This window comes from Dromiciops gliroides, chromosome 3 (assembly GCF_019393635.1).
Source record: "Dromiciops gliroides isolate mDroGli1 chromosome 3, mDroGli1.pri, whole genome shotgun sequence".
NCBI lineage: Eukaryota > Metazoa > Chordata > Mammalia > Microbiotheria > Microbiotheriidae > Dromiciops > Dromiciops gliroides.
Window position 1 is genome coordinate 34164884 of NC_057863.1, and position 13076 is coordinate 34177959.

The 13076-nt window shown below is 40.2% G+C and overlaps 1 protein-coding gene across 1 annotated transcript in view; it reads right to left on the reverse strand.

Moving 5' to 3' along the window:
• Nucleotides 1-13076, reverse strand: part of SPATA16 (spermatogenesis associated 16) — a 269868-nt gene that overhangs the window by 37942 nt on the left and 218850 nt on the right. The window contains exon 8 of the mRNA XM_043998358.1: nucleotides 1865-2029. Coding sequence (XP_043854293.1) covers nucleotides 1865-2029 — 165 coding nt within the window. The remainder of the gene's footprint in view (nucleotides 1-1864; nucleotides 2030-13076) is intronic.

The following is a 13076-nucleotide window of genomic DNA, read 5'->3' on the forward strand; positions in this document are numbered from 1 at the left end:
CCTCCCTACCAATCCCTCAGGGTACCTGGGAATCCTGATGGAATATGTAGTCTGCCTGGTTCTGAGAGAGTGGGATCAGAACTCTCATGTTAATATAAATATTTAGTGCTGTCCAAAGAAAAACCACTTCCATAGAAAACACTCCTGAACTTCCAAACATGCATCAGAAATTTTTTTTGAACTTAAAAAAATGCAAAAAATGAACACTTTCATATACAAAACAGAACATGTATAACATTGTGTATGGATCTATGAGTCTTTATTTCATACAGCTTGCTTTAAAAATAATTTTATTATACTATATATTTATAAATTATAGATACATGTACATATATCATAGCAATTTAGTAATATGATGATTTAAAAATACAAATGATATTCACTTTAGGTATGGTAGAGTAAACATATTACTTTTTTCAATAAATATCCTACCTTACTTTAAAAATTATATAAAACATGGTAATTTCGGGGTACTTGTATCAGGAGCTCTGTGAGTTTAATGTCTTTCCTCCACCATCTTGGCTCTGCCCCAAAACATGGTCATTTCAATGTCCTGTTTGTCAGTACTTCCTTTCTTGACTGTACATTTCAAAGTTTCTAATTGACTTTGTTTTTTTCTCCTTCTTCAACTCTATACTCAGGCCACCTTTTCATTATTCCACCAAAGCATAGAATGTCTGAAATTCAATTTACCTTAAATATGGACATTTTGGAGCAATGGATAGAGTTGCCTTTGAAGCCAGGAAGACCTGGATTCTAATCCCACCTATGATACATACCAGATGTGAGATCCTGATCAAGGATCTTTGGAAATCCTTAGATTTAATTTCTCAAGGCTCTAGGCAACTTTGAGATGACAAATTGCAGAGAAAGTGCTGACATGAATTGTTAAAGGCAAATTCCTGGCCCTGGAGTTCTCTACACCAATGAAATCACAGGTCTGGTCCCTCATTGATAAAATAAAAGTTAGATTTGATAATGTTTTATTTTTTTAGAATTTTATTTTCCAAATTACATGCAAAAGCAAATTTTGACATTAGTTTTTTTTTTTTTATAGAACTAGAGCTGAAAAGACATTTTCACAAAGATATGGTGATGTCTTTTCAGCTCTCATTCTATAATCTGATTCTCCTCTGTTGCTCCTGCGGCTCAGGCAAACTATAGTCCTCTTTAGCCTGGAACATGTTACGCATTCCCACCCCCTGTCTTGGGAGACATCATTGTACCATGCAAAGAGTGCCTGGGAATCAAGAGAAAACTGACTTAAAATCCTGTCTTTTTTGTTTATTACTTTTTTTTTTTTTTAGTGAGGCAATTGGGGTTAAGTGACCTAGGGTCACACAGCTAGTAAGTGTTAAGTGTCTGAGGCCGGATTTGAACTCAGGTTCTCCTGACTCCAGGGCTGGTGCTCTATCCACTGCGCCACCTAGCTGCCCTGTTTATTACCTTTTTGATCTTGGGAAAGTCTGAACCTGAGTTCTATCATCTGTAAAATTAAGGGCATAGCTTGGTGGAGTCTAAGGTTCTTCTTAGATCTAAATATACAAGCTCATGAACCTCTCTGGTCCTGTTTCCTCCTATGAAAAATTAAGGGGTTGGACAAAATGACCTCTAAGGACCCTTCAGCCTCTAAATCCATGATCATATGATGCTGTTTGCCATGTGCTGTGCTGGGCACTTGGGGGTACAAAGACCAAAAAAAAATAGTCCTTGTCTGCAAAGAGCTTATAGTCTATTGACTGAGGATGAATGGCTAAACTGTCCTAGGACTACAGATGATCGCATATTTCTTCCCAGTGAAACATCCCTCCCCTTGGCTTAGGGTCCCCAAGAAGCCTGAGCAAATATGAAAAGAAATCCTTACCAACTCAGCATCCTGCTGACTGATGTCCTGGAGATAGGGGATGGTAGCCAAGTCAGCCATTGCTTGGTTAATCACTTGGGACTGCTCCTTGACTCTCTGCAGTCGGCTGAGGAGGCTGGCGTACTGCAACTTCTCAATCACGCCAGAGCATGCCCGGAAACTCCCCTAGCCTCTCGGCAAAAGCAGAGGTTTTAGAACAGAAGTCAAGGAAATAGATCTTCCCCTTAGGACATGAGCTAGGGTTGATCATCCTGGTGTGTTTACAGCCTAAGCAATACACTAACCCAGAGGAAGGCACTTAGGAGAAATGTGTACACAATCACCACTTTAAAAACTTCTTTCATGTTTTTTTTTTCTGATCCACAGAAAGGAAAAACCTCTAAGAGCAGATGGAGAATAGACTGTTATATCTTGGGTTTTTTTATGTATAGATATGCAAATACTGAAATTAATTTGCAGTCTCATCGATGTAAGTATGTCCTCCAGTAATGCATATCACATCTCTGTTGTAACTTCCCATTCCACAGGAAGGTCTGTGTCTATTGGGTTTTTGTGAATTTCATCTTGCTTACCTTGTGGACTGACATTAATATGGCGGTAGCATGGTACAGTGGGGTCTACATTGAATTTTGTGCCTGAAGATGGGGTCGAATCCAGGGTCTGTCACCTCTGTGATCTCGGGCAAGCTACTTAAATTAGCTAGTTATTCAACAAGCATTTATGAAGCACCTATTATATGTCAGACACTGTGCTAAGCACTGGAGATATGAAGAAAGGCAGAAGAAAGTCCCTACTCTCAAGAATCTCACAGTCTAATAGGGGAGACAACACACAAAAGGCTAGGATACAGACAAGATGTGTACGAGATAAATTGGGGATGATCTCAGACAGAAGGCATTCCTGCAGGAAGTGGGATTGGAAGGAAGCCAGGAAATCCAGGAGGTGGAGTTGAGGAGGAAGACATGTCCAGACACGGGGGAATAGATAGTAAAAATGCAGCATCAGGAGCTAGAGGGTCCTATGTGGAAGGAACAGCAAGGAGTCCAGTGTTACTGGATGGCAGTGCATGTCTAGGGGGGGAGGTGTAAAGTGTAAGAAAACTAAAAATGTTGAAGGGTACACTTTATGGGGGGGGCTTCAAAAGCCAAATAGAGGATTTTTATTGGATCCTAGAGGCAATAGGGAGCTACTGGAATTGATTGACTAGGAGGTGCACTTTAGGAAGATCAGTTTGATAGCTGAGTCAAAGATGGCTTGGAGTGGGAAGAGGAGGCCAAGGAAGAGAGACCAGTCAGTAGGCTATTGCAGTAGTTTAGGTGTGAGGTGATGAGGCCCTTTACCAAGATGGTAGTAGTGTCAGAGGAGAGAAAGGGTGTATATAAGAGATATTATGGAGGTAGTAATGATAGGGCTTGGTAACTTATTGGACAAGGAGGGTCAGTAAGAGAAAGTGAGGAGTGGAGGATGATGCTTAGGTATTAAGCCTGGGTGACTGGAAAGATGACGGTCCTCTCAAGAGTAGGAAGAGGGGAGGGTTTGGGGGAAAGATAATGAGTTTAGTTTTGGACATATTGAGTTTAAGATGTCTATGAGTCATCAAGACTGAGATGTCCAGTAGGCAGCTGGAGATGTGAGACTAGAGCTCAGAAGAGGGGTTAGGGCTGGACAAATAGATTTGAGAATCATTTGCATAGAGACCATAGTTAAGTACCTGGAAGCTGATGAGATCACCAAGTGAAAGAGTATAGAGGGAAAAGAGAAGGTCCAGGGCAGAGCCCTTGGGGACACCTGTGGTTGGTGAGTGTGATCTGTATAAAGACTGAGCAAAGGAGACTGAGAAGGAGTAGTCAGACAGGTAGAGGAGAAGCAGGAGAGAATGTCAAGGAAATGCTAAAAGAGGGTGACTGATGGCATCAAAGGCTGCAGAGAGGTCAAGAATGAGTACTGAGAAAAGGGTATTAAATTTTGTGATTAAGAGATCATTGAGGGGCAGCTAGATGGCACAGTGGATAGAGCACTGGCCCTGGAGTCAGGAGGACCTGAGTTCAAATCTGGCCTCAGACACTTAACGCTTACTAGCTGTGTGACCCTGGGAAAGTCACTTAACCCCAACTGCCTCACTAAAAAAAAAAAAAAAAAGAAGAAGAAAGAAGAGATCACTGGTGCAGCTTCAGTTGAATGATGAAGTCACAGGCCAGACTTCAAAGAGTTAAGAAAAGAGTGAGAAAAGGAAGTATCAAAGATGACCTTCTCAAAGAGTTTAGGCACAAAAGGGAGAAGAGATATGGGGATGGATGGATCAAGTAAGGGTTTTTGAGGATGGGGGAGACATGGGTGTGTTGGTAAGATATAGGTGTGTTTCTAGGCAGGAGGGAAATGGCTAGGATAAAGAGAGAGACAAGATTATTGGGAGTGGGGAACCACAGAGGGTCCAACCTTCTGGAAAATATGGGAGGCATAGCATCACTTATGTATGCAGAGAAGATTGCATTGGTAAGGAGAAAGACTACTTCTTATGGGACAGGAGGAAAAAGTGGTGGAAGGCACCTGAGAGATGTAAGATGAGAAGGGAAGATGCAGAGGGAGCTTTTGGCACATGACTGCAACCTTTTTTAAGTTAAATATGAAGCAAGTTTCTCAACTGGAATAGGAGGGAGTCATGGATGTTTAAGGAGCCAAGGAAAAGTTTGGAAAACTCTCTGTAGTGAATGTGATTGGAAGTCAATTGAAGGATTGTAAAAGGATTGCCTTGTCACAGTGAAATTATGTAATATTAATTTATAATGGACTGTCTTCACTCAATAATATGTGAATAGGAGCAGAGCAAGCACATGGTGAGAATAGCCTAAGGTTAAGGTTTGGCAGCATGAGATTTTTGATAGGATAAGGGGGCAGGGGACTCTAGAGAAAAGGAAAGTGAACTAGTTCCCCAAGGGAACTAGACAGAGAAGGGAGGAAAGTGTAGCCAGTACAAGGACCATATCTTAGGAAAGATGTGAGGGGTTGAGGGATTGGAGGTTGTAGTAAAGACAAAGAAGAAGTTTTGGTGTTGCAAGTCAGAAAGAGAAGTGAAATGACAACAGATTGCAGTCAGATAAAGAAATTTCAGAGGACACAAACACAGAAGTGGGACATTTTTAGGTGATGACAGGATCAAAGTATGACCATTTCTGTGTGTAGCTGAGTGGAGTGGGTGGAGAAGATTGTAGGAAATAGGTAAGTTGAAGAATTGTGAAGTTATGGGATGGAGGATGATTAAGGTCAAAGGAAGTGAGTGAATTAACCAGCATGCATCAAGTGCTCAGAGTAAGTTCAAGTTGATTAATTATGTTTTTTTTTTTTGGGGGGGGGCATGAGGCAATGAAGATTAAGTGACTTGCCCAGGATCACAAAGCTAGTGTCAAGTGTCTGAAGCTGTATTTTAACTCAGGTCCTCCTGACTCCAGGGCCAGTGCTTTATCCACTGCAGCACCACCTAGCTGTCCCCAAGTTTCTTAATTATGAAAGGATTCTTGAAGAGAGTGACTTCAGGGACATTAAATGAAAGAAGTGATGGTCATCTTGATGAGCCAACAAACATTTATTTTTCAATGCTTACTATGTGCCAGGCACTGGCTGTATACACACTGAGAATACAGAGAAAAGCAAAACCATAATACCTGACCTCAAGGAACTCATAATCTAAGGGGGGGGGGCCCAGGCAAATCTCTATGTCCATACAAGATATATACAGCATAAATGGAAGGGGACTTTCAGAAGGAAAGGCAGTAGTGGGTGGTGGGGGCGGGGGGAGAAAGATGGGAACTGGGAAATTTTCTGGTGTAAAATATGAAAGGATTGGGGTTGGTCTAGATGATCCCTAAGCTCCCTTTCAGCTCTAAACCTTTGGGTCTTAGGACCATCTCAGAAATGATCATCTTGTTCTTTAACTATGCAACTATTTGCACGTTATTATGTTTCTCTCCTCCCTGTCAGATCATTCCAACCCAGTCTCTGTCAAATAATAAAATAGAACCCCACACTCATCAAGGATACTTTGAATGGAAAAGAGGCATCTTACAGCAAGACTCATGAACCCCAAACAGATCTGTGATATAGGCTGAGATTTGGGTATATCAGACTCTCAACGTGGAGCATGCCTGTGCTTCATCTGCCCAACTTTTGTTTATTCTAATATGAGAAAAGAGATCTTCCTCCTTTAAGAAAAGCTCCAATAGTGCTTTTAATATTTCATAGGAGAGGAAGAAACATTTCCCCCAGTGATGAATGCGCATCATAAGATGCTTGAGTTTATGTTCTGGCTCAAAGCAAAAGAACTCTTGTAAACAACAGACTTCAGAGCTTATTCCAGAGACTGAAGACCGTGGAGGACAAAGTTCATGTATACCATTTCTTTTCTTTGAATAGAAATCTTTAAAAAACAAGCCTTATGGAAGAGCATTTGGACTTCATTGTTTTATGTGATGAAAAAGTGGTTATATCTATCTATCTCTCTATATGTAAGTATATATAGCACCTGCTCACAATAACCTATATATGTAGATAGACAGACAAAAAGACTGACAGATATAGATACACAGATGGATTGATAGATAAATTGACAGATACTCTTAGGATTTAAGAAATTGCTTGGTGCTTTCAAAACCCTCAGTCTTTTCCTTGGCATAACTATTCACTATTTTAAACATAAATACTATGTTTTTAAGGAAATACATTTTTATTGACATCTTTTGTTTTTACATCACCTAAATTTCCCCCTGTAGAGACAGACATATATCTATATCTATATCTATATATGTAGTACTTATGTAGCATTTTTTTTTGTGGGGCAATGAGGGTTAATTGACTTGCCCAGGGTCACACAGCTAGTAAGTGTCAAGTGTCTGAGGCTGGATTTGAACTTAGGTCCTCCTGAATCCAAGGCTGGTGCTTTATCCACTACGCCACCTAGCTGTCCACTTATGTAGCATTTTAATGTTTGCAAAATACTTTATAAATATCTTATCTTATCCTCATAACAACCATGGAAAGTGCATGCTATTATCATCAGCCCTATTTTACAGAAGAAGAAACTGAGTCACAGAGCTATGAAGAGATTTGTCTAGGGTTACACAGCTAATAAGAGTCTGAGGCAGGATTTGAATACATCTTCATGACTCCAAATTATATAGAGTTCATTACCCACTGCACCACCTAGGTCTATATAAAGCTACCATCTCTAGAATTTCATAAACACCATGAAAAAGTGAGAAAATACCTGAAATCTAAGGACAGGAAGAATATGAAAAAATGAATAAGAAGACCCCTCACTAGCTTAACTAATGCCACCCTGTCCATGAAAAATGGGAAGCCACTTAAAACACTTCTTTCCAGTTCATCATTTATTTGCATTCTGGAAATTTGTTGACCCACAAAAACTGAGAGCTACAAATGACAGTCTGGTGAGTCCTTTTGTGAGACATTTAAGCAACCTGCCTGTTGATTCAGGTAAAGAATGAAATTCTCTCAATGGGATTCTGTTCCTTTTTTTTTTGTGGGGCAATGAGGGTTAAAGGACTTGCCCAGGGTCACACAGCTAGTAAAGTGTCAAGTGTCTGAGGTCGGATTTGAACTCGGGTCCTCCTGACTCCAGGGCCAGTGCTCTATCCAACTGTGCCACCTACCTACCCCTTGGAATTGTATTCAGTGGTGGTGATCAAGTCTAAGAAGAAACATTACATTAAGGAAAGATGGATTCCTTTGCATTCCTTAAAAAAATCAAGTATGCCACCAGGTCTGTGAGAAGAAAGTTGTTTAGGGAATCGTCTTTTCCATAGGAAGGAGAAAACTCCAGCCTTTCCTACAACAAAATCTCTCATTATAACTTCTCCAAACACCAGAAAAATAAAAATAATACCAAGAGAGTTTGTATAACATGTAAAGAAAGTTCTCTCAAGGTACTACTGGGAGAGGACAGCTCTCTACATTCTCCTAAATGAAATGACGTGTTAAGGGGAAAAATATTACATGGTATAATTAAGAAAATCATGAAGAATGAAGGAATTAGCCTAAGCTTCTGATGGTTGTGAGGATGAGTCCAGAGGGGACTCCCACTGGGAAGCCCCTGAACTTCAGGTGAGATCAAAAGGCTTCTAAGTAGCAGGAGGGAGAGCAATGGAAGAGCCAATGTTGATTGGAGTTGAGACATCACTCAGGTGAGGCTGAAAGGTGAATCCATTTGCACATTCAATGGAGGCTTCAGGCGAAGAATGAGGGAGGTTTAATAGAGGTTAAAATGAGATGATTGGCGAATAAGTGGTCCTGGATGACGTGCTGGGAAAGCACCATATAATAAAAGTGTTGGGAATGTATTTGTTGCAGATAAAACATCTTGACATTTTAATTGTCCAAAAAATAAAATAAATACATATTGCTGCTCTTTTGAGATGTACCCGTGTAAACAGTTTTCACGCTCTACTTGGAGAGAATAAAAAGTAAAATTAACGAGAGATTAAAAAATAGGGTTAGTTAGGTCATCCTTGGGCATGTCGGCTTCTGAAGGAAGCTTCATGGATGGTAAGTATTTTTTTTTTTTGCCCCCAAGTTTTAATTTTAACCCTCTCACTTTTAGCCAATAAATACAGTACTTGAAGTTTGGAATGGACTGCAAGCAATGCAAGTGATGAATGGAAAAGACAATGTATCATCAGGCAACACAGAGGACAATGAGGATCAATAAGGAAGATAGGAAGTGACTGCAGATGGAAGCTGCTGGTGGATGGGTGGTGGATACACAGCAAGTGGGGAAAGGGAAAAGATAATGGCATTTCGACTTGGTTCCCTTTACTAATCGGCACCTTGGTTACCTCTACTAATGCCTAATGTCTCAAGTGTGGAGCAGAGAGGATCTGGGTTTCTTCAAGATTGTGTCAATGAAACAGAATGTCAGGAAAATCATGCCAAAGTGGAAGGGCTTTAAGAAGGACCATTTCTGTGTCTGTTATCTGAGAATTAGTCCAGCTAAGTTTGGACTTGACCAATTGCCTGGCCAGTCTGGGTTATTTGGGCCACTACAAAGTTTTACAGGGGTTGTGATTTGTATTAAATGGAGGGAATGCCCATGCCACCACAGATCCTTGTAGTATGGAACTCCATTTAGGATGAGGGAGCATAGCACTACAGGCAGGTTAATGACTGCTTGCTGGGATTCAGGTCATTGGTTCCATTCACACCTGGAAGGGACCTCAGAGGACATCCAACCCAACACTCATTTTATTGATGAGGCTAAGTGTCCTCTTGCCCAAGGTCATGCAAGTAGTTAAGTGGCAGAGGAACCCAGGTCTGCTGACTCCAGAGTCAGGGTTCTCTTCATTTTATCAAGGAGAAATGCATTGAGGGTTATGAGAAAGATAACTCTCCCTTCCACCAAAAAATGCCTTTTGTCCCATCTCTCCCCAAACATCCATCACCCCCTTCAAGAAGAATTCTCCAATTTACCTTCTCTAGGAAGATCTGGGTAATTAACCAATTCAAATTCACAGATTCCTCAGGATTTGTCTGTTTGACATGTGCCACATCATCCTGCAGTTCTTACACCCTGCTTTATAGTGGTTCCATGTCTCTCACATCTATGCCTTGGTGCCAGTGAAGCTATAAGGTTTCAAGAGAACAGGAACCACAAAGGGAGTTTAATGGAGGAAACAGCTCAGTGCAGATTTTGGACCCTATAAGACTTAGCATAGGGTCTTTTGAGAATTTCTGAGGCCCTCCTTTTCTCTCCCCTGAAACCTTCCTTCAAAGAAAAAAACTGGTCCTCCTGCAGCTAACATAGTAACTAGCCCCTCCAAACCTAGCTGGGCTGTCCTTGGGCACTAGAAGTGCAGCCAGTCCCTAGGCCTGTTCCTTTCAGATTTTTAGGGTCATTTAAACCTTTGCTACCCTGGAATGGTGTTTGAATGGTTACCTTTCTGACATGATGGCATCAGGCTCTGGAAGAGGCAGAGTGTGGTTGACCTGTTTTGGAAACCTTGGAACCAAAGTCATTTGCCAGTCTTTGCTGGAACATGGTGCTCAACTTGTATTTTATATTCCTCTGTTGGAAATCACATTGCAATAATGTCTATCCCCATATAATTGATAGAGGAAGGACCGAGAAATGAGTGGGTTTATTGGAGAAAAGAAAATTGAAAGCAGGAGCAGTCAATTTAAAATATTTCCTATTAGATGATGGCTTTATGTAGCCCAAACTTGACTTTCTTTCAAGTAAGGAAAGGCTGGAGATATATTGCAAATTTAATATTTATAATGACAGGTTTCCAGCAAATTGATTAGATCTTTAGGGTGACTATAGTATGGATGAGGAGGGTCATGACATATTTAGATAGTTGTATGTTTATCTTCATTTGCATAACTTAATATCAAAGTAATAATGCCTGTAAAGCATGTATAACTGGAGCCAGTTATTGTATTAACCAGAGCACTGGTGCTGCCTTTGGTCTGGTCCCATGATTGATGCTCAAATTTTAATTAGTTCTATTTCAACACTCTTTAGGCATTCCCACCAAGGAATATCTCCAAAATGAATAAAGGTATAAGTTCTGGATGGTTTTCTCTGTAAAAAAATTGTTTATGAACCTATACCATATTCAGAGTACTGTAGTCTTGAGGTTTAGAGGCACTGGCAGTAAATGCAAACGTCCAAGGGCAATTTATAACCTTCTTGCAAGAAAACATTTAAAAAATAAGTCAAGCACTTGGCCTCAAGATGGCAAAATGTCTAAGAGTCTACATAAATAGGCTGCTGAAGGCTTTGGTCATTCATTTTGGTCAGTCAGTTGGCTGGCTACTTGGCTCTCTGACTCTATGGGCTGGTTAGTTCAGTTGATTATATCTTATTGCTATGAGGCTCAGGTCACAAGTTCAATCCTTGGGTGAACCAGTTGGCTTAGATCTCTTCCCTGGCAATCAATTGAGCGCATAATTCTGAAAGTATGTGACACTGGTCAAAAGGAGAGTTTACATCTATCAGTGTAAACTGATATGAGCAAATCAATCTACATAACTGGAAAAGACAAGAAGTCTTACTTTGGATGGAGGGAATTATGGCATACTTTTTTTTTTTCAAGGAGAGCATGTTATTGAGAGAGGTAATGCTTAGGTTGAAGCAGAAATATCTAGAGAGGTTCCCCCTTAACCATAGATTCCTCAAACCAACCCCAGCTAAGCACATCTTGTGAGATCATAACTTTTTGTGATACCAAAGAAGAAATATGCACACCATTCCAAAAATTAAGTGGAGAGCAGCGAGATGATACTATGGCCAAAAATGGTTCCATTCTTCTCATGGACAAGAGAATGTATGGAAGGAATGATAGTCCTAGTTAGGTCATGTCATTGTCAATGGCCAATTTGGTCATAGATAAGGGAACAATGTTGAAACCATTCCTTGTCACTTAGAAATGAAACAAGGCTGCAAGGCAAGATAATTTTTATTCAGTCCTCTTTTATACACAGAACACATGTGAAAGTCTACATGGGAGAGCATGGATAGTTCTCTCCATAATGATATGTTCTTAAAAGCACTAGGATCTTGGACCAAGATGTCTAAGAGAAGAAAGGATGCCAAAAGACTGAAAAGAATTTATGTATTTTCACCAAAATAGATAATTTAGTAGACATTGATAACCACCAATCCATATCTACTTTTTCCTCTTTATAATTTTATTCAATTCAACAAAAAATTATTAAGCACTGGCTATGTATAAGACATTGTGCTAGGCTTTGAAGAGAAGGGAAACATGGTCACAGTCCCTGTCTGAAAGGAGCCTATGTTTCTTTTACATTCATTCCTCTGTTGGAAATCACAAGAATGATCTAAAAAGCTAAGTGTGCTGGTGCATGCTTGTTAATTCCTGCTACCAGAGAGGCTGATGCTGATAGGATCTTTTGAGCTTGGGTATTCTGAGTTTTAGTGGGCTAAGCTGATTGGGTCTAGCATTATTGAGCACTTCACAAACAGGGGGCCACCGGATTTCTTAAAGAGAGGCAATTTTCCTCAGGTAGGAAATGGAGCAATCAAAGCTGTGATTATCATGGTGGAACCAAGTTCCTGAGGAGCCTTGCACTTTTAGCCTCAATGGGATAGGTAGACTCAAGCTTTAGAAAAAAAGAATGATATAAACATATAATAAGGGTATTATTGGTGAAAATAAGAGAAAGGGAGAGGGAGGCTTTTGCAAATAATATTTTACAGTCATATAATTGGCTGAAAGGCACAAAACCCTCTGGTGTCAACTATTTCTTTTTTTTTAAATTTAAAAAATTATTTTATTTGATTTTGGGGGGCAGGGAAATGAGGGTTAAGTGACTTCCCCAGGGTCAAACAGCTAGTATGTGTCAAGTGTTTGAGGCTGGATTTGAACTCAGGTCCTCCTGAATCCAGGGCGGGTGCTTTATCCACTGTGCCACCTAGCTGCCCCCTCCCCAATATTTCTTGATAAAACAAAGGAAAACAAAACAAAACACTTGATTCAATAGGGCAAAATAGTGTGTCTTATTGGCTCTCTTCAAACGTGGACATTCTCAAACATATATTGAGGTGACAAAAAAATTCCTGGATGAATATAAGTACAGAGACAACTGTGTTCAATGACCTTTTGATTATTTTTGTTAAGCTAAGTGAGAGGAAGAGAGAGTGAGAGAGAGTGAGAGAACGAGAGAGCAAAAGAGCGAGAGAGAGAGAGAGAGAGAGAGAGAGAGAGAGAGACAGAGAGACAGAGAGAGAGAGAGAGAGAGATTCACCAGAGGTATTTGCCACTGTCATGGAGTATGTCCTACTTAAGGTTCAAGTGGGAGAAGGATTCCCTATGGGAATAGTTGGAGTTCTCCAGATGTTTATGGTCACCCATGAAATCATGATAATTGCATCAAGTCCCAGAACACTGCTGCATGTCCTCAAAGAGATCTGTGATTACTCAAAGGAAATTGGTCTAACACGCTGTACAGGAAAAACTAAATAGATAAATAATGCTCATTGCTCAAATTTTGACATGAAGATGGATGGCCGGCCCAATGAATTGGTGCATTAATACATATTTCTTGGATAGGTACTGAAGAGAGACAGGGAGTTAGGCCTAAAATTGAATGAAATGATGAAGGAATGCTTGATTGCACTGGGTAAATTATGTAGCAGTTTCAAGCTATGCCCCAGTGAAAAACCCCATTTTAAAAGTAA